Source organism: Desmodus rotundus, chromosome 8 (genome assembly GCF_022682495.2).
Source record: "Desmodus rotundus isolate HL8 chromosome 8, HLdesRot8A.1, whole genome shotgun sequence".
Lineage (NCBI taxonomy): Eukaryota > Metazoa > Chordata > Mammalia > Chiroptera > Phyllostomidae > Desmodus > Desmodus rotundus.
The window spans coordinates 20,484,322-20,510,357 of record NC_071394.1 but is presented as its reverse complement, the minus strand read 5'-3'; the positions used below and the strand labels follow the sequence as shown (position 1 = coordinate 20,510,357).

General features: G+C 38.4%; 1 protein-coding gene across 1 annotated transcript in view; it reads left to right on the top strand.

Moving 5' to 3' along the window:
• PKHD1L1 (PKHD1 like 1) overlaps positions 1-26,036 on the top strand; it is a 138,011-nt gene that overhangs the window by 79,250 nt on the left and 32,725 nt on the right. Inside the window, exons 49-59 of the mRNA XM_045181556.2 lie at positions 2,320-3,349; positions 4,577-4,768; positions 12,443-12,594; positions 13,553-13,712; positions 14,242-14,413; positions 15,066-15,154; positions 15,499-15,647; positions 16,912-17,041; positions 18,419-18,537; positions 20,647-20,776; positions 22,794-22,967. Coding sequence (XP_045037491.2) covers positions 2,320-3,349; positions 4,577-4,768; positions 12,443-12,594; positions 13,553-13,712; positions 14,242-14,413; positions 15,066-15,154; positions 15,499-15,647; positions 16,912-17,041; positions 18,419-18,537; positions 20,647-20,776; positions 22,794-22,967 — 2,497 coding nt within the window. The remainder of the gene's footprint in view (positions 1-2,319; positions 3,350-4,576; positions 4,769-12,442; positions 12,595-13,552; positions 13,713-14,241; positions 14,414-15,065; positions 15,155-15,498; positions 15,648-16,911; positions 17,042-18,418; positions 18,538-20,646; positions 20,777-22,793; positions 22,968-26,036) is intronic.

The following is a 26,036-nucleotide window of genomic DNA, read 5'->3' as shown; positions in this document are numbered from 1 at the left end:
CCCATGCTTCAGTAGAATCTCCACACCACAGCCAAAGCAAGAATTTAAAAGCATATATCAGATCTTGTTATACCCTGTTCAGAACCCTTCAGCGTCTTCATAGTACACCTAAAACTCAATGTGTGAGCGCTTCCCAGAGGCTCCACATGGTCCATCCCCCAGCAGGCCTCTCACTTTATCTCCTGTGACCGTACCCCTGGCCTGTGCCATGCAAACCACATAGGCCTCCTGGTGTCCCATGGCCACGTGAACACATGCCTGTCTCAGGTTCTTTGCAACTTGCTCCTCATTCTGCTGGAAATGCTCCTCCACCAAATATTTGCACATTTTACACTAGTTCATTCAGCTCTCTTTGCCAATGTTTTCTCTTCACAGAGACCTTTCTTCAACATCTGCATTTGAAATAGCTGCCCAAATCCCTGCTTTCTTTTATTTACTCATAACTCCCAACATTAAATCTACTTTTTATTTATTTTTGGTTTATCCCTCCAAAACGTAACTCAATTAGGTGAGAGATTTTTATCTTACTGGTTTTCTGCTGATTCCTCTGTCACTTGGAACGTTGCTTGGCATACAGCAGATTCTCAACTGATTATATTTGACCAGATATATAAGTACATTGATAAATATGCAAGTTATCCCCAGGAGATTTGGAGCTCCTCTGTATCTTATTTATGTTCAGTCTATATAATCAGGTTTAGCATAGATTTTTTTTATCATATATTCAGTGAAAAGAAGGAAGGGAGGGAAGGATAGGAAAATCCAAAAATCCATTAAACTGCGCACACTTAGACCGCAAACAAATCATGGAGGGTGATAGAGTCAAACCTGCATAGTGAAAGTCCCCTGCTCCTAGGATATGTTACCTGTGACACCCGAGATACAGACTGAGGAGGTCATCGGGGTCAATCTATATATTAAATATTGGTAGTGATTAATTTTGTATTTTTGGATGAAGAATGATGCCCTTGGATACAAGGTGCCCTTGTATTTTATTTCCAAGCCTCCTGGGATCATACTTTATACACACACACTCAGACACACACACTCACACACACTGGCATCCACTGTACTAGACAATTAGATTGTAGACTTATTGAAAGAAAGTACTGCAAAGTGATTAATAAGAGCAGCAACTCTAGAAACAGACCGACTTGATTTTAAATGAGTTTTATGACCATGAACAAGATACTCAGCCTTTCTAAACTTTAGTTTCTTTGACTGTAAATGAAGTTAATGGTCAGTGGCTATGTTATGGGAGAAAGTCCCAGACTTGGTTCTTCTTACTGATGCAGTAAAGAATTACAGGTCAGCAAGTCTACTAGCATGCAAGCCAAGTTTATTAGTGCTCAGTTCTAGTAGGAAAGCAAAAGCAAGGGTGGCTAGAGCAAGGTGGCCAGAGGCTGGGTAGCCAAAAGACAGTGGCCAGAGGACTAGCTGGCCTAGGGCCCCCCAACCCCCTGTGCCAAAAAGAGCCAAGAAGCCAAGGGATGGAGTTCTTTTTTCTGAGGACTTATATGGTTGGTGGGGTGGGGGTGAAGAAGTTACATTTTGATTGGCAGGTAAAGGTGCCAGCCTTCCCCTGGGGAGATGTGACTACCCAAACATAGGTATGGGTTGGGGTCAGTTAGCCTGAATCCTTATCTTGCTTCAGGCTCTATTCGTTCATTTTGCATATGTGACAGGACAGGAGGCAGGCAGGTAACCAAAGCTGTTTTATGCGTTTTTTCCTTTGGGCACTGTGGTGCCCTCCCCTTCTCCCTTCCAGGCCTTGGGATGAATACACAATCTCAAGACTTTCCTTTTCCCAGCTAGTGGAGATAATACACACAGACTTTCAAGGGCTTCCGTACCCGCATAGTATCTTGCTCAGGAGGCCTGGTGACCGTATGGAACCAGGCTCAGAGCTACTGGGCCAGCAGTGAGACGTATCAGGCACCTGCTAAGCATTCAAGAAGTGTTTCTTCTTATTATATAAGAATAAAAGTGAGGAATAAAAGAAGTCTTTTAAGAGGTCTTATTTTGCTAAACAACAAAAGTTTTATAATAGACTGAGGTAAAAAACAGAACAATTAAAGATGGCTTTTGTTCATTCATTAATTCGTTGGTATCAAGTATGGGTTGCTATATAATGAATAAAACAAGGTGGGTTGGAGGCCAAGTATTTTCTAATGGCAAACATGAATACTATGGGAGATATAAATATATTCATAACAAGTGATATAAAGGTGGAGACTATTTTTGAACAAGAAAATATGAGCCAGGTAAACTCTGTATTTATGTGGATCACTGAATAGCCATGATTTCTGGGCATGACAGGTATTCCATGCGGGCCAGGCCTTTCGGCTGGGGAGATACCCAATACATTGGCATCTGCTGGGAGATTTACAGTTCAAATCTTATGTAAGAGGCTGTGCCATTCACCAGACCTATAACAGAGCTGTTACTATCCATAACACACACCATCTTCTGGTGGAGAGGAATATTATATATGATATCAAGGGAGGAGCATTTTTTATAGAAGACGGTATCGAACACGGCAACATCCTGCAGTATAACTTGGCAGTATTTGTACAGCAAAGCACTAGTCTCCTGAATGATGATGTGACCCCAGCGGCATTTTGGGTAACCAACCCAAACAACACCATTCGGCACAATGCAGCTGCTGGGGGCACCCACTTTGGCTTTTGGTACCGAATGAACAACCACCCTGATGGGCCATCCTATGACCGAAACATTTGCCAAAAAAGAATTCCTCTCGGAGAATTCTTTAACAACACCGTGCATTCTCAAGGTTGGTTTGGACTGTGGATATTTGAAGAGTATTTCCCCATGGAAACAGGATCTTGTACTTCTACAGTGCCAGTGCCTGCCATATTTAATTCACTTACTACTTGGAATTGTCAGAAAGGAGCTGAGTGGGTCAACGGAGGTGCCCTTCAGTTCCATAACTTTGTGATGGTAAATAACTATGAGGCTGGAATTGAGACCAAGAGGATCCTGGCTGCTTATGTTGGTGGATGGGGTGAAACCAATGGAGCAGTGATTAAAAATGCCAAAATAGTCGGTCATCTTGATGAACTGGGAATGGGGCCTGCATTTTGTACAACGAGAGGCCTGGTTCTCCCATTTAGTGAAGGCTTGACTGTGTCTTCCGTACGCTTTATGCACTTTGACCGCCCCAGCTGCGTGGCATTGGGAGTGACATCCATCACTGGAGTCTGTAATGAGAGATGTGGAGGTTGGAGTGCAAAATTCGTTGACATCCAGTATTTTCACACACCAAACAAGGCTGGCTTTCGATGGGAACATGAAGTGGTGCTGATCGATGTGGATGGTTCACTTACAGGTAATTTGTAATTTCTGATAAAATGCATTGGAAATATGTTTGTGCTAACACAGGGCTGAATTGTCAAAGCAGGCTCACCTGAATCCAAATTTTATCCAGTACCAAACTGTACTAATGGTTTAAGGGTGCAAGTCAACACTAGGCATAGATGAGACATTCTCTTCTGGGAGAGCTCCAGACTATCAGATGCACCTCCAAACACGTCCTTTCTTTCCCTGAATTTGCACCTTGGTTTTGCATTAACACCAAATTTTGAGCAATATTTATGGAAATAACGATCAGTTAATCACACAGATAAGAAATTTCTTACATGCCTACCCAAATTGTTCAGTCAGTCATGGCCCATATGTGTATAAATTCCATTTATTTACATAGACCATGTAGACAAATTGAGTATATCCGGTCGAAGACTTTAAAGGGAAGCAGTAAGTTATAGAACTAATGTCAACCTTTTTCTTTTCCAATGTAAATGATCAATTTGGAATTAATTCAAGAAATATATTAACTAATAACATTTTTTACCATTGCAAGTTCAAAGTATGTCACATTTTAAAAATATTCATAGTTTCTAGAACTGAGTGTCTCTACAAATTTTTAATGATAAAGACCTGTCTAAATAAGATAGCAAAGGTGTGTGAGAGATTCTGCACAGTGCTTTAGAAGAGAGAGAAAGTTGACAAATAAACCTACAGATATTAACGATTTAGCTTTGAAAGACTTTCAAAGATGGAAGAAGATTCATCCAGACTGAATCAAATAGAAGATTCAAACAGACTGAATTCTCAACTGTATTTGTTGACTTCTGTCTTCCATTCTACTTTAAGAGGGAGAACATTTGGGTGGTTCTAATGTATAAACCTTTGTGTAACCTTATTAGTTTATTTACTTGAACTTAGATTTTTAATGTTAGTTGGCAGTCCATCTTCTAAGAGTACAGGCTCTATGGCAGACTGCAGGGTTAGGCTTCTTGGCCAAGTTACGTATCCTGCTTCCTGTCCCCTTCTTTGGCTCTCATGGGAGCTTCAGATCCTGTGTTTCAGTCACATCCACAATTAATTCCCTAACCAGAGAGTCCATTGAAAAGCCTCTGTATGAGGTCCCTTGGCCCCAAGCCTTTGAGATTTCATTAGTAGTACCATGGTCACAGTACCTTTACATGGCAGATAGTTTGGCTCTTCAGTTTTAAAACATGAAGTAGGAAGCATGCTGACTGCGTTCATGTCCTAGGTCACAAAGGACACACCGTCATTCCGCACAGCCCACTTCTGGACCCTTCTCACTGCACGCAGGGCGCCGAGTGGAGCGTTGGGTTCCCCGGGGCCATCTGTGATGCCTCCGTCAGCTTCCACCGTTTGGCGTTCAATAAGCCGTCTCCAGTGTCTCTGCTTGAAAAGGATGTGGTTCTCTCAGACTCTTTTGGTAAGTGGGATAGAATAGTTTAAACCACTAATTTAAATATTTTCCTCAATTTTCTTCATCATCTACCTGAGTTCTCACTCACTTTTCAGAACATTGGGAAAAGCATAATATTTACAAGTCAGAAGCCAGGCAGGAAACTTTTACACTCAAAATGGGTGCATGAAGAGTGTCAAATAAATGCATGCACTGGTATGATATTCTGCTGATTAAGGAACCTCCAGAAGATATTATGACACAGATATTATAGCCCTTGGAGAAAGACAGTATAAATGTCCCATTGTTTCTGCCACTAAAGGCAAATGCTTTTGATTATCTTTGCTGATTGAGATGAGGTGGGTGAGCATTTGCTTGGTTAAGAGCTGCACACCAGGAGCCAGACTGTTGATCAGTAGATTTGTCTCAGGAAAGATACTGTACCTGGAATATCAGATGTGCTTGATAGCATTATCTTGACTAGACTGAATTAATTTACCATCATTATTAATGACTCATCTGGCATTTGCACCAGCCAAACAAACAAGTTAAATGAGAACGTGGTAGGAATCCTGGTCTTTGCACCTCTCAGATCTCTCACGGTGGCACTAATATCTACATTTTCCCCCTGAAGGATTTGGGATTGCTTTTATTTTATTATCTGGGTGAAGAGCTGGGGCAGCATGGTCCCCATGGTGTTGTTCACTCAGTCCTTCCCTCCAGATTTCCCCTCACACCATGAGCTAGGGAGCCAGTGTGGGAATTCTTCCAGTTAAGTATTTCTGTTCTCACTATACCTACCTGGCCTGCTCTGATTGGCTTAGATCCACATATCCATCTCTTTACCTTTCCATCCATTCATTCATCCATCATCTGTCTAGGAGTTATTCATTAAAATACCTATCAACAATTTATCCATTCTCATACACACTGTTCTGACGGACTGCAGATTGTGGGAAATAGGAAATGCACTGAAGAATCAAGGATTGCTAAAGAGATAATTACCAAATATAGTTTTCTACATTTTCTGCATAAATCTAAATAATGTAGCTTCTTAAAGACACTGTGTAAAACTGTAATCGTTAACATATAACAAGGAACCATAAGTACAGAAAGAGATTTTATCAACAGAATCAAAATGCACTTATTATTAATTTAGTGCATTAAATTATAGTGTCAACATTAACCATTTTTCTTCAGTATGTTGCAAATACTTTCAAAATGTTACTTAAAAACACTATCAGCATTTCCACATTTAATGATATTTATAAGGTAGAAACTTGCAATTTGAAACTAAAATCACGCATCTCAAGATACGACAAGTGAATTTGAAAATGTGTAACATGATTATACCAGTCACAATATAGCTGCTAAAATTACCTGTGTCAAATTCATCAGGACATTCTGGAATCTTGCTATTCTATTCTATGTTATCAGACTGCCTTATTAAAATATTTCTCGTAAGAATTACAACTTCTTCCCTTCAAATAGAGCTCTATATCTGTTCTCACTATACATTCTGGAACTGGAGAAACAACCATAAAATGGGCAGTGACCCCACTGGACTCATTGTGAGAATGAGCAAAGATGCAGTCTGTCACCTGGCCTTTTAAACTTCCACTCTGGCTGGTAAACCATGTTAGCATGGTGGCATTTAGGGTGTTTGAGGGTTAGCACCAGTTCAGAGCCAGGATCTAAGAACTCTCAAAGAATCTGGGTAGTTTCTTCTCTTCAGTATGCAGTAGCCTGATGAGTGGCCACAGGTTCCTCCGACTCCTGGGTTGGGGGAGAGGGGTGATTCCAGTCTATGAATTGGTCTGGATCTCAGAAATAAGTACAAAGCAGCAAATTTCCACTTGGGAAACTTAAGTTAGATATTGGGCTCCCAAGACATATATAAATTTTCTTCCTGCATATGCCAAACATCACCACAGTGTGGTTCCCACATCTCATTTTTAGGAACCCCAAGATCAATCAGCTATCACCAGGGATTCCTTCAGATCTCAACACACTGGTTATTCCTCTGGCCAATAGTTATTGTCTTGATTAAAGCTCCCTCTATGTCTGATAGTCAGGTTTCCTTTCCTGCCACTTTTGGATCCCATTTTTCTTACTGAGATCAGGGAGCTTGCTGGCCTTACAACGTCCTCTACCAGCACCTCCAGCACTCAGAGAACAGCCACCATAGAGCTCTTCAAAGGGCTAACAGGAGAAAGGTGCTGTTGCCATCTCCAGGCCTGAAGAGATGAGGGGAAGGAGCCATCACATGAGCTTAGAGACAGAGGGAGCTGTGTGAAGCCTGACGGGAGTGCCCTTTAGTTGTGAGGTGCAGGAGAACCCCTACGTCCCCACCGGGAGAGTCAGGGAAGTTCCTTGATTTCACTTTCCTCCTTCCCTGGCTTCTCCAAATCCAGGGCGGATAGTGGACAGTGGATCTGTGGGGGAAACAGTAGTCTTGCAACACCACTTCCATTATTTATTACAACAATGCATGTAAACCATTAGATTTCATTGAAAGGGTCATACACCTACTATCTGAGTAATAGTTATACTCACTGTCTCTGTGGCTTAATGACATAAACCCAGAAGCCATTCCTTTTCTTCTGATAACTAGATACCCAGAGTAGAGCAACATTACTTGAACTTTTAGAGACTAAGTTACAGCAAACAGTATTTTAAACAGAGTGTCTGTGAATGTTTCCTTCCAATTAAAAACTGACAGGCTAAAACAAAAAGAAACCAAAATAGCAAAAACAAATGAATTTATTTTATCTGCTGTGATAACATTTTGTTATTTCCATTACTGTGTCATAAAATAGTTACTTATGCTAAAACTTTTCATTATTCCCCCAAATACTTTAGCTATGAGTAGACTGAACATACATATTTTATAGAACAGGGTTTAAGGTAATTTTACAGAGAACTCAGAGATGTACAACCTTCCTCAGTAAATTATTTTAAATATACAACATGATAAAGTATATATATTTATTAATTTTAAGCAGTAATATTTAAATATTTCAAATCTCATTTTGGGGAGTTGGTGGTGACTTTAAGGGGGCGTTGTTTGTTTTTGCTTTTGATTCAAGAAATCTAATATTTCTGAACTTATGAGATTGTAGATTTCTTATGAAATATCTTTGTGCCATTTTTCCTACTTCCTCCAAAATCTAAGAATTTTATTTAATTTTTAACCTGTGAACACCATGAGGCCAAGATCTATACACTTACTTTCACCAGCAAAGCTCAACACAGGACATTGCACATAGTAGGGACTTCGCTGGTGTTGAATTACAATGGAATTAGTTGCAGTGTTCACACCAAATTGCAGAGTAGAAAAAATATCATGCCAGGCAATTTGCTTATTAAGTGACATAAAAAAATAAATAAACTTTCAACAGGCAGGTTTGACTAATTTTATCTTCATTAAAGTAAAAAGAGATTTACTACTAAAAATTAGAAACAGAAAAAATCTGTGTTTTGATCTTACAAGTACACTAAATGAATCAAAAGTTCAACAAGTTTACTAGATAAGTGGAAAATAATGTTTGGCATAACTTTACATATATTTTAATATATCTTCATCAAAGCATCTCACACATGATGATATATCTCTATGTAAATATATGTATGAAGTTAGACCAGATGGCCAATTCATTTCAGATACTCTTTATGATACTATTTTTTAAATATCAACCTTAAAGAATTTATGCTTCAGTCCAGAATGCTTAAAATCAAAATACTGAAAAAGATTGTAGCCAAAAAATTGAGATGAATACAAATAACTTCAAAAATGAAAGTTAGTTTTATTTATAAAACTGAATTATAAAGAAATGTAGTGTTATGACTCCACTCCAGGAAGACAAACAACCCAATTAAAAAATGGGCAAAGGACTTGAACAGACACTTCTCCAAGGAAGATGTACAGAGGGCCCAGAGACATATGAAAAGATGCTCAGCATCACTAACCATCAGAGAGATGCAAATTAAAACCACAATGAGGTACCATCTCACACCGGTCAGAGTGGCCAACATAAACAAATCAACAAACAAATGTTGGAGAGGATGCGGAGAAAAGGGAACCCTAGTACATTGTTGGTGGGAGTGCAGACTGGTGAGGCCACTGTGGAAAACAGTATGGAATTTCCACAGAAAACTAAATTTCCTCAATTGCCCTTTGACCCAGCAATTCTGCTGCTGGGCATATACCCTAAGAACCCTGAAACACCAATCCAAAAGAACCTATGCACCCCAATGTTCATAGCAGCACAATTTACAATAGCCAAGTACTGGAAGCAACCTAAGTGCCCATCAGCAAATGAGTGGATCAAAAAATTATGGTACATTTACACAATGGAATTCTACGCAGTAGAGAGAAAGGAGCTTATACCCTTTGCAACAGCATGGATGGAACTAGAGAGCATTATGCTAAGTGAAATAAGCCAGGTGGTGAGGAACAAATACCATATAATCTCACGTTTAGCTGCAACATAATCAACAAAAGAAAAAAGCAAACAAAATATAACCAGAGACATTGAAGTTGAGAACAGTCTGACAATAGCCAGAGGGGAGTGAGGAGGGGACAGTGGGGAGAGGGGATTACAGGAACTACTATAAAGGACACATGGACAAAATCAAGGGGGAGGGTGGAGGTGGGGGGGGGAGGTGGGTTCGGATGGAGCAGGTGGACGGATGGGGAGAAAATGCAGGCAGCTGTAATTGAATAACAATAAAAATTAAAAAGAAAGAAATGTAGTGTTAGAATATAATCCCATGCACCAGCAAACTTCAGAGTTTGATTCTAGCAAATATAGGGGGAAATTCTAGAGGTTTTAGGTGGTTTTAATTAGCTCTTGTATAAATCAGCTATTGCTTCAGCACAGACCAACCCCAAAGGCAACAGCTTACACCTACAGTTATTCCCGCTCAGGTGGCTGAGGGCTGGGGCGGTTGATCTGAGCTGGCTCAGCTGGGAGGCTCTGCTTCAAGGTGAGGGCCCAGTGTGGGCTTTGCCCCTCCCCAAGGGGTAAATTCAGCTTGCTCCTGGTGCTCACTGCAGGGCTCAGGCTGAAGCGAGAGTGGGTGCCGTGGGGAACCTCTTCTCATTGCCACGGCAGAGGCTCAAGCCAGCAAGCCCCATCTGACAAGCTCTTTTCAAAACTGAGTGTCTGTTCCTTCTGCTAATATTCTGTGGAGCAAAGAACTCATCCAACGTCAACAGGGCAGGGAAGTCTGCTCTGCCCTCAAGGAGGGGAGAGGAATGGATATGTGCTGAATGATCCAAATGATCATACTTCTAGAACATTGCAGTCTTTTGGAACAGTGTTTTAGTGTGCTCATAGCCCTTTCAAAACTGACACTACTTCATAAGCTGAAGAATTAATGAATTTGTTCCCCCTTGATGTTGGGATTTATTTATTTATCTACCTATTTATTTATTTATTTTTGCCTTATCCCCCAAATAAAAGAGATGGCAGTTTATTTTACATCTTTCTTCTAGATTCTTCCTGTTCAATTTGTAAGGGAGGAGGTTACAAATTTAACATAAAATTTAATCAGAGAGGAAAGGGAAAGAAAAAAATAGAATATGGGCAATTAATCACAGATCTTTTCTTGAAAACATCAGGCATTCTTTTATGACCAAAAGCATAACTAAATTACATAGTTTTTCCTATAACAAGTAGTTCAGGTTCCAAGTTTGTCACTCTCAAACTTCAGGGTACCGTGACCAGTGTTTGTGGGAGGTCTAGATGTGACCTGGTTCCTCAAGAGTTCTACATCAAACCTCTGATTAAAAGCGCCCCTGGGGGTTGGGGCGGCAGGAGAGACTCCCAGCCTCACAGGAGAGGTTGTTGGAGAGACCCACAGGGGCCTAGAGTGTGCACAGGCCCACTTACTCGGGAACCAGCACCAGAGGGGCCCAGTTTGATTGTGGGTAGCCGAGTGAAAGACTGAAATCCGGAGGAGAGTGAAGCGGGCGCCATTGCTCCCTCTGGGCCCCGCCCCCACGTACAGCATCACAGCGCAGGGACCAGCATTACCCCGCCCCGGTGAACACCTAAGGCTCCGCCCCTTAAAGTAACAGACGCGCCAAGACAAACAAACAAAAAAAATGGCCCAAATGACAGAACACTTCAAAGCTCCAGAAAAAATACAACTAAGCGACGAAGAGATAGCCAACCTATCAGATGCACAGTTCAAAGCACTGGTTATCAATATGCTCACAGACTTGGTTGAATCTATTCGAAAAACAGATGAAAAAATGAAGCCTATGCTAAGAGAAACAAAGGAAAATGTACAGGGAACCAATAGTGATGAGAAGGAAACTGGGACTCAAATCAATGGTATGGACCAGAAGGAAGAAACAAACATTCAACCAGAAAAGAATGAAGAAACAAGAACTTGGAAAAATGAGGAGAGGCTTAGGAACCTCCAGGACACCTTGAAACGTTCCAACATCCGAATTATAGGGGTGCCAGAAGGAGAAGAGGAAGAACAAAAAATTGAAAACTTATTTGAACAAATAATGGAGAACTTCCCCGATCTGGCAAAGGAAATAGACTTCCGGGAAGTCCAGGAAGCTCAGAGAGTCCCAAAGAAGCTGGACCCAAGGAGGAACACACCAAGACACATCATAATTACATTACCCAAGATTAAACGCAAGGACCTACGTCCAAGATTACTGTATCCAGCAAAGCTATCATTTAGAATGGAAGGGAGGATAAAGTGCTTCTCAGATAAGGTCAAGTTGAAGAGGCTCATCATCACCAAGCCCTTATTATATGAAATGTTAAAGGGAGTTACCTAAGAAAAAGATCAAAAATAGGAACAGTAAAAATGACAGCAAACTCACAGTTATTAACGACCACACATAAAACAAAAACGAGAGCAAACTAGGCAAACAACTAGAACATGAGGGTTGTCAATAAGGGAGTGGGAGGGGGAGAGGGGGGTAAAGGTGCAGAGAATAAGTAGCATAGATGATAGGTGGAAAATAGACAGGGGGAGGGTAAGAATAGTGTGGGAAATGTAGAAGCCAAAGAACTTATAAGTATGACCCATGGACATGAACTATGGGGGGGGAATGTGGGAGGGAGGGGGGTGGGCAGGATGGAGTGGAGTGGGGGGGGAAATGGGACAACTGTAATAGCATAATCAATAAATATATTAAAAAAAAAAAAAAAAAAAAAAAAAAAAAAAAAGAGTTCTACATCAAGCTTTTCACTCGCACTTGGTGTGCAGACTTGGATTAACTCGACAAATATAAGAAAATCTAACAAAGATTCAGAACTTATGTTCGCATACACCACAAATCAATGATTCTGAAGAATTAAGTTATTAAGGATAGAAGTGGAATTATATATTTTAGATCAATGGTATTTAAAGGATTGAATGAATATATGTAAGCATTTCTGTCATAGTAGTTATAATCATTACGTTTCCACTTTTTTCTTTCCATAAGGAATAAAGGCCCCATCTCGTTTCAAAAATCCCAAGTGAGAAAGCATTTTATGTTTCAGTTGAGTGTAGTGTTAAACAGTAACACTTAGAACATAAACATTGAAATGCTATGCTGGGCTCGCTAGAGACTTCCATAGACTAGACCAATAATTTACATCTGCATTTGCCCATAAAGGCGGGGGGGGGGGGGTTCTAGTGGTCAAGCTTGCGATGACTGCTTTGTTTCCTGTTCTCCTGCAGGCACAAGCATTGTCCCCTTTCAGAAGAAACGACTTACTCATATGTCTGGATGGATGGCTCTGATTCCAAACGCAAAGCACATTAACTGGTATTTTAAAGGGGTGGATCACATAGCCAACATATCATACACATCAACATTCTATGGATTTAAGGTAAATGAAGAGCTATAAAGCTCATCTTCTAGTAATTAAGATTGAACATTACTGTGACACAGGGCACAGCCTTGTCCTTACACCAATTGCTTGGCCCAGAATGCCCTTGCCTCATCATTGACCTGTTCAAGCCCTGCACCCACTCCATGGCCCACTGTAAATGTGAGACAAGCCAAATCAAGCGTCCTCATGTAAGAGTCAGCAGCAAGTAATCTTCTCGCCATATTCCCATAGCAGTGAACTTGTGCTCTGTTATTGTTACCATGGTTGCGACCAACACGTACTGCATGCTTATGATGTTTCAGGCACCAGTTAAGGGCTTTATAATTTGTTTTATTAAATGTATAAAACACTGAAAATTATAGCAAATAGGCCAAGTTCTATTGTGCCCATCACCCATCTCTACCTGAATCTAATATTCTGTGAATATATACGTTTGATTTTTAAAAAGAAATAAACATTTTAGATGAAGTGGAAGTTCCCTGTATGGTTTATGGCTTTCCCTGGCCTATTCCTCAGTCTCTGTCTCTAATGGCAACCAGTGGCCTGAATCGGGGGTTTTGTCTCATCCATCCACGTTCTCATACCACATATGTGCAGCCAAAATAAACAAAAAAACAAAAAAACAAAAACAAAAAACCATAGCACTGTTGCATTGTTTTAAACGTTTTCAAACATTATAGAAATAAAATATTTTTCTAAATGTACATACATATATGCATGCATTGACATTTATATATATGTAAATATATAGAAAGAGACTTTTATTGCCTTAGTGACAGAGTTAACATTATTTCTGTAGACATATAAAATGTTAATAAAATATAAATGCAAAATGAAAAGAACTGAAGCCAAAACTTGTCTTAATATATGAGCTAATTCTGTGTCATCAAAATGAATGTATATTATGCAGGGTATTAAGATTTAAAACAAGTCGCTTTTTCGTAAACTTTTATAGGAAGAAGACTATGTCATCATATCTCATAACTTCACTCAAAATCCTGATATGTTTAATGTTATTGATATGAGGAATGGCTCTTCAAACCCCTTGAGTTGGAATACTAGCAAGAATGGGGACTGGCACCTCGAACCAAACACTAGTACTCTGTATTACTTGGGTGTGTATTCACTAAGCAGAAGTGCTTATTGTAGCTCATGCTGTATCTAAAGGAGGAGAAAAATTGAGTAATGGGAAAATGTGTTATACAGTGTCCTAAATATAGCAGGATTAAAAAAATGCTCATTGAATGAAAGGACTGGAAATGAAATTCATGCTGGAAATAGCCTTGAGTTGAATTAAAAACTTGCATTTTATGTTTGGAGATAACACAAAGATTTTTAATATAAATGTGGCTCCAAAATTAATTTCACAGAATTAAAGAAAGTGAGTACCATGGAAGCTGTCATATATTTTGTTTGCATTTTTATTATTTAATTGTTTGTGGATATCTTTCCCCCCCCTAAGATATTTTGACTATGTGCTTCTCAACAAGATATGCACTTGGTCAGAATTTTACCATATATATTCCATGCACTCAAATTACACCAAGTTACTGTCTAAAGAATATATTCAAATTGCCATCATTTTGTTTACATTTGAGTACTTTGGTCATCATGTCAATTTACTCTGTTTTACTTGACTTTCAGTGTCAGGGAGAAATGACCTTCCTCAAAGCCAGCCCACCTCTGGGACCTTGGATCCCGAAGTGAAAGACGTCATTATTAATTTCCAAGCCTACTGCTGCATTCTCCAGGAGTGCTTTCCCGTGCACCCCCCATCAAGAAGTCCCATTCCCAGGAAGCGACCAGCCACATACAAGTATATAGGCTCTCTGATTGTTACTACCTTCAGTAGCACTTGACGTAATGCTTTTAACACCTCACTCCGGGGTGAGAAAATTATGTCCTCCACTGGCACAGTGTCTCATAGGTCACAAAGCGTTTCCGCTCTCACTACTTCACTTGAGCCTTATAACCACCCTGATGAGAAAATGGAAGAATCTCGCAAAACTTATGTGTGTGTGTATGCGCGTGTGTGTGTGTGTTACTGGTAGTCTCAGACTCACAGAATGTTAGACCGAATTATTAGACCCATTGCCCTATTGTGTGGGTGGAGTCCAATGACCTTAAGTGATACATGAGATCACAAAACTTCTTGATGACACACCCAGAACAGCAAAGTCAGGGTATCACAATAATGATTTACTGGAAGACAAAGTGATTCAGATTATACGAATGGAAAGGAGAAACACTGAAGAAAGACACTGATAACAGTGTAGACACATACCTATATAAATAGGTAGCTGGGTATGTTACGAATTTCACGTATTAGCTTGTCTACTTAGTGAAACTATAAACTAATTTGCATTTTATCATCCTCAAATCATCTAGTATAATGCTACACCCTTAGGAGATGGTCATGAAATACATAGAGATAGTACTTAATGGAACTACTTTTCTTTTGTTTTCAGCTTATGGTCAAATGATTCTTTTTGGCAATCATCTCGGGAAAATAATTATACTGTACCTTACCCAGGAGCAAATGTGATTATTCCTGAAGGTAAATACGTAAGGAAGTGAAATGCGTGTGTTCCTGCAGCATTAGGATAGATGCTGCACCGTAGTGAGCATTCCGGCTTTACGGAGCACACCTTAGGGAATAGCAGATGTGTAGATGGGTTCTGTTACCATGTCCTGGACACCAGGCTTAGCCTTCTGGGTTTTGTGTGAACTTCAATCTGAATATTGAGAATATGGATTTTCTGGGAGAGACGAGAATCCGTCATTGTGTGGAAAAGGCATCCCACACATCAAAACCAGGACTCACTGATATGGTTGCTAATGCTTTATCGATAGGCTATAACCTATGGGTTAGACTTCTTATATTAAAGTATTGTTTTGTAGGAACATGGATTGTAGCAGACACAGATATTCCACCAATGGAAAGGCTCACTATTTGGGGGGTTCTGGAATTGGAAGATACACATAATGTGGAAACTGCAGAGTCTTCTTACAGAAGACTTGTTTTGAATGCTACCTACATATCAGTGCAGGTAAGAGTAAGGGCCTTATAATTTATTAACCAAATTCTAAATTGTTGGAAACTTACTGAAAACTTATAAGAAAGCATATTTAATTGATGTGAATAAAAAGTGCAGCTGGCTGTAGCCCATAAAATGTGAGTTCATGTAAGCCTAATATATGTCCCCTCCTCTCTCCTTCATTTCGTGGACTAAACATTCCTTAAGCAGTGAGTATCACAGTACTTTTAGTGTGAGGTTTGCCCATTTCCAGTCCTACACAGGGTAGTTGTGTTACTATAAGTACAGCTAAACTCACAGCTTGGTCCATCCAACAAAGAATCCCTGGGAGTTCCAGAAAAAATTCAAAGGTTTTAAGCCTTTTTTTTTTTTAAGAAAACAAACAGTATTTTTTAATGAATATAAATGGAATTATGAAAACAAATATTTTCATAATTATTAAGAATATTTCAGTCATTTAGAACAATAACTTCATTCTCTCAGAAACTGCAGATGGTCTTTATCATGTAACAGTTTAATCAGTTTAATTGTCAGTCTTTGTTTTATCATTCTTTAAAAAAAATGGCCTTACCAAAAAGCTAATAAGCACCATTAAAAAATAAAAGTGTGCACTAGCTTTTCTTTGGTAAAACTAAGCTTTTAATGTTTTAAAAGTGTATGATACTTTGGTTACATATGTGAGCTTTGAGGTAAATTAAAGCTACGATTGAATACTTACCTCACTGTTGAATAGTTGGGTAACCTTGGGTAAGTAATTTGACTACTTTTAGCATCAGTTTTCTTACCTATAAAATGCGAGTAACACCAATTCATGGGTTTAGTGTGAAGGTTAGGTGATACGCCATACATAAGGCCTTACACATTATGCCCGACATAAAATCAGCAAGCGTTTAGTAATAGCTATTATTATTAACAGGGATGCCTCATAAATGGTATAGCTTGGATGTAATTAAAGGAGTATATTTTATATATCCATATTATTTAAAAATCCAGTGTGATCTGTTCAAACAGCACTAGTTTAGGTCTTGAAAGGTCTCAGTTTTAGGTCCAATTTTGACAGTAAGTAGGTGTTGAATTTGACCTTGTAAGAATCATTTAAATTGTCTAACCCAGAGTGAAAGCATTAAACGTCACTTCCAGTTATAATACTGTTCTTTGTGTAACACAGTTTATTCATTTTTGCTAGAGAAGACCACAGTCTTCCTAATTCCTTTTTTATGGGGGAAATTCTTTCTGCTCAGTTTTTAAGTATGAACAATTTTCTGCTTCACTGCAGGGAGGTAGATTAATTGCTGGCTGGGAAGATAAACCTTTTAAAGGCGAATTACAGATTGTTCTTAGAGGAAATCACTCTACTCCAGAGTGGGCTTTTCCAGAAGGACCAAATCAAGGATCAAAGGTCTTAGGTATGTGTCTCCAGATACTAAAATTATCATTTATAGCCGTTTAAAAACATGCTTTAAAACATAGAGCACTGAAGTATTGTTATCAGTTCATGATGTTATGGTAATCAGATGCTTTTACAGACATTTATTCATAGTAATGGATTATAAAACTGGCACAGATGAAAAAATTGAGTCATGTCACATTGAAATTGATATAGGTGTGTATAGTTTAAACCCAAATGCAATTCATTACAAAACTAACATTAACAAATCTCTTCATCTGCATATTCTCCAATCAGGTTTTCTTCATAGTCTTTCTTTTATATAAGCAATAAACTGCCCATATTTTAGTGAGTTTTCCCTAAATGGTAACTTTTGTACACATTATTTCATGTATACGATTAATAATCAGTGGGTAACCAACAACACAGTCCCCTGACCCACAGTTTTAACTGCCCAGTCACATTCGTATGGCTGTTCCTGTGTGAGCCCGGGAAGCAAAGGAACTGAAAGGTTCAGTTTGGTCACAGTAAATAACTGCTTTTATTAATATTACTGATTAATATTTATTTAAAAGACACAATCATGCACTGTAATTGCTTTATTGTACAATTTCTAAAAAGTGATGTTCAGTAAAAAAGGGGATAAAAATAGCTTGATATTGAGTTAGCACTCCCGAGGCAAATTCAAATCTAAAAAAAAAAGTCTCGAGGAAGATAAATTCAGTCTTAACTTTTTTCTTTGCATTTTATGTCTTTATTTTTAATTTCAAACAACATAGAACAATGTCAAGAAAAAATATATATCTTTCTAATTGTACTCCCCTCTTGAGGAAACTAGCTGGCATTAGTTAGCCATTTTTACATGTCTTTTCATGTTTTTTTTCTATGCCTATATTCACCATATGTGTGTGTGTGTGTGTGTGTGTGTGTGTGTGTATAGTGGTAGTATTGTACCTTTTACAATACTACCAAAAACATGGTCAAACTAAATATAATACTATACAGTTTTCTTTTCTCAATTAACGTATTATGGATATCATTCCAGATCAATACTTACAGATAACAGTCTTCCATTTTGTAGTATATTACATGATGGTATTAGTATATTATAATTTATCCCATCATTCCATTAAAGTAAAATTTGATTAACTCTAGTTTTCTAAAATTTTCAACTATCGTTGAAGGAAGCATCTTCATTCGTATATCCTTGTGTACTGGCTTTAGTATCTACGGACCAGATTTCTAGAAGTGAATCAAAGTGAATCTGAGCAGATACCCCCGATTGATTTCATTCAGTCTAAAATGTTCAATTGCTCATTAAAGCATATCAGTGATTTATATCAGCACCTAGCAGTACTGTGTGGTGAATACATAGGAGTGTGTTTTTCTCCTGCAGGGGTGTTTGGTGAGCTAGATCTTCATGGAATTCCGCGTTCGATATACAAAACTAAGCTCTCAGAAACTGCAGAGGCGGGTTCCAAAGTCCTGTCTCTGATGGATGCTGTGGATTGGCAGGTAGAGGAAATACTATTTGGTAGAAAGTGAATACATACAATGAATTGGTCAACTTAAAAATGTTTCTTCTTTATTCTTATGGACATTTATTTCTCGTATGATTAACCAGATGAGAAATGTGTATTTTGCAATTAGCTTACACTCAAAAAGCTGACCTGATAGCAAATGTTTAAAAATTGTGGTCTCAAAGACCCCTCAAAATATATAAAAAACACCATGTATATATTAGTTATGAAGGGGAAATGTGAAAGTTCTGGCATAAAAATATTTATTACAAGTTCCTGCAAAACAAAAAAATTAAATACATTTTATCATCATCTTGGTTCTCTCTTTACTTCTAATTGTGATTTTACATGCTAAACATCTGGCAAGAAAACAAATCCTGATAATCATTGCTATTCAAATAATGCCTGTGTTAAGTGAGAGATTTTGGAGAAATGAGTGGCGGCATTTCCCATCCCCACTGTACTCACAGGTGTGCATAGGCCCTAGACTCACGTCTTTTACCAATACTCTTCTGAAGGCTGAAGGGTCAGTGAAATGGAGGGATTCCTTTTCTGTGCTCTCAGATCTCAGCCAGTTCCCTTTTACTGAGAACGAGTTCTTGAGTCACAAACAAAGAGAAGCTTAGTCTGAGTAAATCAAAACAGATCATCAAAAGGGGTTGGAGCTCTTAATGTTGTTTAAAATTGGTAAATGGAAGGAAGATTTATTGGGAGATATTATAATCTACCTCTTATTGTAAAAGGTTTTTATTTGTGATAGTTGAGGTGTGATTTTTTTAGAAGGTAATTAAATGACTTCAATATCCTTATTATTTGTCTAATATTTTTATTATTTATCCAATTAATATTTTCTGCATATTAATTATCTCACGAATATTTAACCAAGTATCAGTCATTTTCCAGACAGAGGATTCAGTTGTGAAGAAAGTTATCAAATTCTAGTGGAAATTATGCTGCAGTGGAAGAAGCAGATGCTAAATGAACAAATAAATGTGTGTTAATTTCAGATTATAATTTACATAATGAAGCAAATAAAGCAGGTAGTGTGAGAGAGACAGACTACCGTGGTAGAGGGTGGCAGATAACATTAAATAGGGTGTCCAGAGAGGGCATCTCTTAATGGTATGCTGGGATTCAGGATATACTACCCCAAAATATTAAATTTATGACTTGCTATCCCAAAACCTTGAATATTTTAAGATGAAGGAATTTGAGAAAACAGCCTGTGCTGGAAGGACTTTGTAGTTTCCCCTGGAGCAGGTCATAAAACCTTCACGTGTGAGATGCCCTGGCTATGCCCAATGAGAAGAGCATCCTTATCTCTGAAGACAAAGGGACACAGTGGGAAATTTGAAGGAACCAGTCTTGCTAGTTCTAGTTTATTACACTGAACTCTAGCCTATCACATTTTCCTATTACTCTCCATTCTTCATCAAACCTGGCACAGAAACACTCAGGTTTAACAATTTCTTCGTGTCTTCATTTCCTTATGAAGACTCCCATGACACATAAAACTGATATTAAATAAATTTATATGCTTTTCTCTTGTTAATGTTGTTTGTTGAAGGGGTCCCATCCTAGAACTTAAAAGGGTAGAGGAAAAAATTATTTTTCTCCCCTACAGATACATTGGAGCAGAGGCTCGAATGACAAGAAGGAGCTTGTCATATACAATACACAGATTCTAAAACTTGGTCTTGCTCTTCCAGTTTTTCTTTCCCATCTTTCCGGGATATCAAGTGATGATAGTTAATGATGTTTTCTTAAATCCTGGGAATTTGTTTTAAGTTTTAAAGAATATTCTTCTGATCCATTTTTTAATAAAAACAGTACTTTTTTATCTATTTAATTTTTTCAAATGTATAGCCTATGATTTCATTAAATACTAAGTCGTGGTAAAATTTAAGGAAATGCTGAGATAATTCAAAATTTAGAATTCTTGATATCAAACAAGAGCATATTTATTTTAGAGACATAAATATTTTTTCTCTGTGATAATACTATGATTCTAATCAGATATAAATTAGAGTTGTTAAATAGTTGTTAAGAAATATAAACCTGTTTATAAAATTATTCTCAAATTCGGCACCTGAATTTTTCTAAGGTGGGAGAAGAGATTGTGATAACAACCACAAGCTATGATTTCCACCAGACAGAAACCAGAAGCATCGTTAAAATCCTGCACGATCGCAAAATTCTCATTCTCAATGCCTCCCTTTCCTACACTCACCGTGGTAAGTGGTTGTTCTTTAGCCAAATAGGTTTATAATTAAACTGTCTTGAAGTATTCACATTTTAGTGCTTTCCTCCGTGATTAAAGTTATCTGATGAAACTTCTCACAAATGTTTTGGAGGAGCATTTCACTCAGACTGGCTCTGGTACCCAAGGGGTGCTACTATTTCTATGTTGTCTACAAAGCATCCCTGCTGTAGGCATTCATTCATTCATTCATTCATTCAGCAAATGCTCAGCAAAGATCTCCTGCTTTGCAGTCTCTGAGGTATGGAGGCACTTCCTGTTTTAGGCAGGCTTCTCTAGATGACCATTATACACACTAAAATTTGAAAACCCTTGATCTGAGAGCATCTTTGTCCTGATTGGTTTCATTGACACATTCCTCAGTTGTAACTGCACTTAAACCAACTACAGCCAAATGGTAAAACCAGAATTCTCCAGGAAAGAAAGAATTAGAATCAACAGAAGACCAAATTTCAGTCTGTAGGATCAGGGCCTTCCCTGCACCCCGGCCTTTCCCTGTGTGACATGCTACCCTCATCGGAACCCCAGGGAGTGGAAGCACATGGGAGTGGGATGTTAGGAAACCCGCTCGGGTGCTCCTGTGCCCCTGAGAACTCATGCTGTGGACTGTGTGAGAGCCTGGTGGATACCTGACCTGCGCAAGAAAGGAACTTAAAAGAGCTTTTTAAAGCAGTATTTTGATAGAAGCATTTGAGCCTATCATTCTACATTATGTATTTTTCTTTAAATCAAAAGGATTTGTTAATCATGAAAGAACAAGATTTTGAAGTTTGACCTTATGGAGTCTTCTTTAAACTACCAAACATTTCTCTCTGTCTGAAATGTACCTGATTGTCTTAAAGTTTTGAGTAAGTTTCCTAGAAATATAGAATGCAGTTTAGGTTATGTTTTACAAAAATTGTTAAGACCTAAGTATATTATACACTGTGTTTGCTCTAAGGAATTGATCACAAAATATGTCACAGAAAAAGTGGAACAAACTAAGGTTTAGGGGTCAGGAGAGGTAATATCTATGTATTGTTGATTCTCCACATCGTCTTGGGCAAATTCTTTTACTTCTCTGCCTCATTTCCTCACCTATTAAAATTACAAGAAGCTTTTTTTATCTGCTCATCTACTGGTGGCACTTGGGCTGTTTCTAGATTTTGGCTGTTGTAAATAATACTGTTAGGAACATAGGGGTGCATATATTCCAAGGGCCCATCAGAGATGAGTGGGTAGAGAAGCCATAGTACGTTTACACAGTGGGATACTACCAAGCAATAAAAAAGAAGGAGCTCTTACCTTTTGCGACAGCATGGATAGACCTGGAGACTATTAATTCTATGCTGAGTGAAACAAGCCAGTCAGTGAAAGACAAAGACCATGTGATCTCACTTATATGTATAATCTAATGAACAAAATAAACTGACAGACAAAATGGAAACCAAGGCAGGGATACAGGGAACAAACTGACAGCTGTCAAAGGGGGAGGGGAGGACTATTTGAAAGAAGGTGACAGAATTAGTCAAAAAACATATATGCATAACCCATAGACACAGAAGACAGTGTGGTGATGGCCAGAGGGAAAAGGTAGGGGTGAGGGCTGGGTAGAGCTGAGTAACTGGGGGGGGAAACAGGGTCAACTGTAATAATGTAAACAAAAAGTTTAAAAATTGCTAGAAGCTTCTCAACTTGCCTTACAACAGTGTTTTTATGTATAAAGGGATTACAAACATCCCATGAAGCCGTAACTTCATAATTGCTGATTGTAATAATCTTTTTGGTGTTAATAGAAGAAATACTTTTGATTGTGTTTCATGTAATGAATGAAAAGCTATCATAATATCAGTCTGCCCTCCATGTATGTTAAAGCATAAAACTAATCAGTTCATGCATTTGTGTTGACTTTTGGCCTATTAGAAAGTTATGTAGCTTGTGAACTACCAAGAAACTTATAAAGACAGATATTTCTCAGCATTGGTAATAATCTAGCTGTCCTTCTGTTGCAGCTGAAAGATACCACGTTCCTGGAACAGGTCAGAGCTACACATTAGCAGCTGATGTTGGGCTGCTGAGTAGGAACATCAAAATACTGGGTGAAGACTACCCAGGGTGGTTTGAGGAATCTTTTGGGGCACGTGTCCTGGTCAGCTCATTCACTGAAAATATGATGACATTTAAAGGTTAGTACAAATTCAATCTCCTTTCCACAATGAAATATAGTCTCTTCTGTGTTTAGTCAGTTCTTAAATAATTTTCACTGTAGAATCTCATGTGTTAAGTAAGATTCCACTGAGTAAATTTCAAAGATCTTATTGGCTTTATCCAGTGATTCATGCATTGGGCACCATCCAATCTAGCAGGTAGAAAGGAGCTCTGAAGAACTGTACAAAATGGAAGGTTTTATAGGCAGAAGGGAGCAGGAACAAGGGATTTATACTAAATAAAAAAAAAAACGAATTGGTTAATGCAAGTTGACTTTCCCTGAGGGGAATGGCAGGAGTTTATCAGCTGATGTTGATCAGGCCAGTCCTGACAGACTGGTCCAAAATCCCATTTCTGGAAGAGCCAAAATGGTAGTTAAGTTACATTTCAGTTCAGTGATGTGTGGCTTAGCAAAAGTGACTGCACTTTGGGCCTGATGTCCTGATTTTAACACTTAGAAAAATAAAGCTTTGAGGGGGATTACGTAGGCCCAGTGCTATCCTCTTAGATCAAATCCCTGACATTATTCTACTTATTTTATCTTCATTCAGTTAGAATTATCCAATTAACAATGACCTCAGACAATGGCTAGCCCAGCCTCTCACCTAAAAAGAAATCATTTTATAACAAGCACAACAGACCTGTTATTTCTGAAGTAAAATTTCCAAACATACTAAAAATAGAAAATAGTGTAATGAATCCCAATGTACCCATGTCCAGTGACCACAGTTAACGACTCCGGCCCATCTTACTTCATCCATATGCCCACCCACACTGTTTAAGCCACTGGATTATGTTGAAGCAGCCACAATATTCTTAGTGAGGTATAATTAACATATCACATTGTGTACGTTGAAGGTGTACAATGTGTTGATACATTAATTAACACCTCTGTCATGTCACATAATTATTTCTTTTTTGTGGTGAGAACAATTCAGATTTAGTCTCTTAGTAACTGTGAAGTTTATAATACAGTATTGTTATCTATAATCACTATGCATTAGATCTCCAGGACTTACTTATCTTCTAGTTGCAAGTTTATATCTTAATCAATGTCGCCCCAACTCTCCTACTCCCCAGCCCCTGGGAACCACCATTCTACTGTCTACTTTTACAAATTCAGCTTTTCTAGACTCCACATGTAAGTGACACCATGCAGTATTTGTCTTTCTCTGTCCGACTCATGTCGCAGTAATGCATTAGACATCCATCCGCATTGTCACAATAGCAGTTTCTCCTTTCTCATAGCTCAGTAATATTCCATTGTTGACATAAACTGCATCTTTTGTCCCATTTCCCTATTGATCGACTCTCAGGTTATTTCCATTATCTTGCTACTGTGAGTGAAGCAGCCACATGTTATTTAATCTAGAAATATTTTAGTATGGAACTCAAAAGATTTCTTTAAAAACAGCAGTGAGTATCAGACTTAAAAAATGTTAGTAACAGTTCCTTATGGTCAAATGATTGTCCACATCCCTCCAGTTTATTGATTCTTTTCCTTCCTCCCTTCTTTCCTTCCCTTCTCCTCCCTTCCCTTTTCTTTTTTTTCCTTCCCTCCTTCCCTAGAACTCTCTTTATTCAAGTCAGGATCTAAATAAGATCCATGTTCAATTGGTTATGAATCTTAAATCTCTGTGATTTGTTTCTATTTCCATGCATTTTATTGGTAAAAGGAGCTGGGTCATTTGTCCTATAGTGTTTCCCAAAGTCTGAGATTTAGCAATTGCATCCCTAGAACTTAAGTCATTCCCGTCTCCCTTATATTTTCTATGCATATGTAGTCAGTCTAGAACCAGAAAACTGATCAGATGCAGATTCAGTTTTTAGGGATGAATTCCTCATCGTTGTTGGTGGTTTTCTCTCAGTAGGCAGGTAATGAGTGGCTAGTTCTCCTTTTGTTGTGAGCAGCCATTAATGGTCATTGTCTGGGTTAGACCACTGAGGTTTAAAATGGTGACATTTTAATTCTACCATCGTCCCATCATTTATAATCCAGGACACTTTTATAAAGAGAAGCTTCTCCGAACAACTATTTGACTGCCTCAAGGCACGGTTTATGTAGGACATGTAAGAAAAATGCTTGGTTCTTTCCCTTCATTAACTAGTTTTCAAAATGATGAGTTGGTTCCTAAGCACCTTCCAAAGATGACAAGGACTTTTTATTTGTTTTGTTTTGTTATTAGTACCATTTTGAGATCCATGGATTTAAACATATTTGATTGTTCTTTGTTTAATGTTTGGTCTCATTGGTGCAGCAAATGTCCCCTTGTTGGCCTTCGGAACCTTTTCATATTGTCACCCAAGTCCTCCTTTGACTAGATTTTTTTTAACTTCTTCACTGTCTCCTTTGGCAAGCACATGATGCACTTTGTTTTTCTGAGACTGGGAACAAGTTCTTCCTCCTACTAAGCCTGGTTCTTTTCATTGGAAGCTGCTACATTGATCGCCCGATCTGGGTACCAGGAGTAATCGTCTACTCTAGACGTGAAGTGCTTCAGTAAGCTCTTACTTGCTCACAACCCTGGCTATTACATTTTGCAACAGCTCTAATTGTAGCAAATCTTCGAACTGAGCAAGCAGCTATCCTGCTGTAACTTCTACCTATTGGTCACAATCTGCCAACAACAGCTTCACTGATGATGACGGTGATGGAGTTGATGGTCATGATACAAGATTCCAGGCACTGTGCTAAGCATTTTACACATATTATCTCATTTAACAATCATAGTTCTATGGCATAAATATTGTCCCCGTTTTAATATTTTTTATTTTTCAATTACGGTTGACAATCAATATTATATCAGTTTCAGGTTTACAGCATAGTACAGACATTTCTATGACTTACTAACTGATCCCCCTGAGAAATGTAGGACCCACCTGACACCATGCATAGTTATTTTAATATTGCCCCTCTTTTGAAGATAAAGAAATAGAATATTAGAGGGGTGAAACTGATGTGATCCTGGATACTAATCCGTGTCTGTCTCACTTAAGTCCCATGATCATCCCTATTCCCATAACAACCTTTCCTTACTTTTATAGAT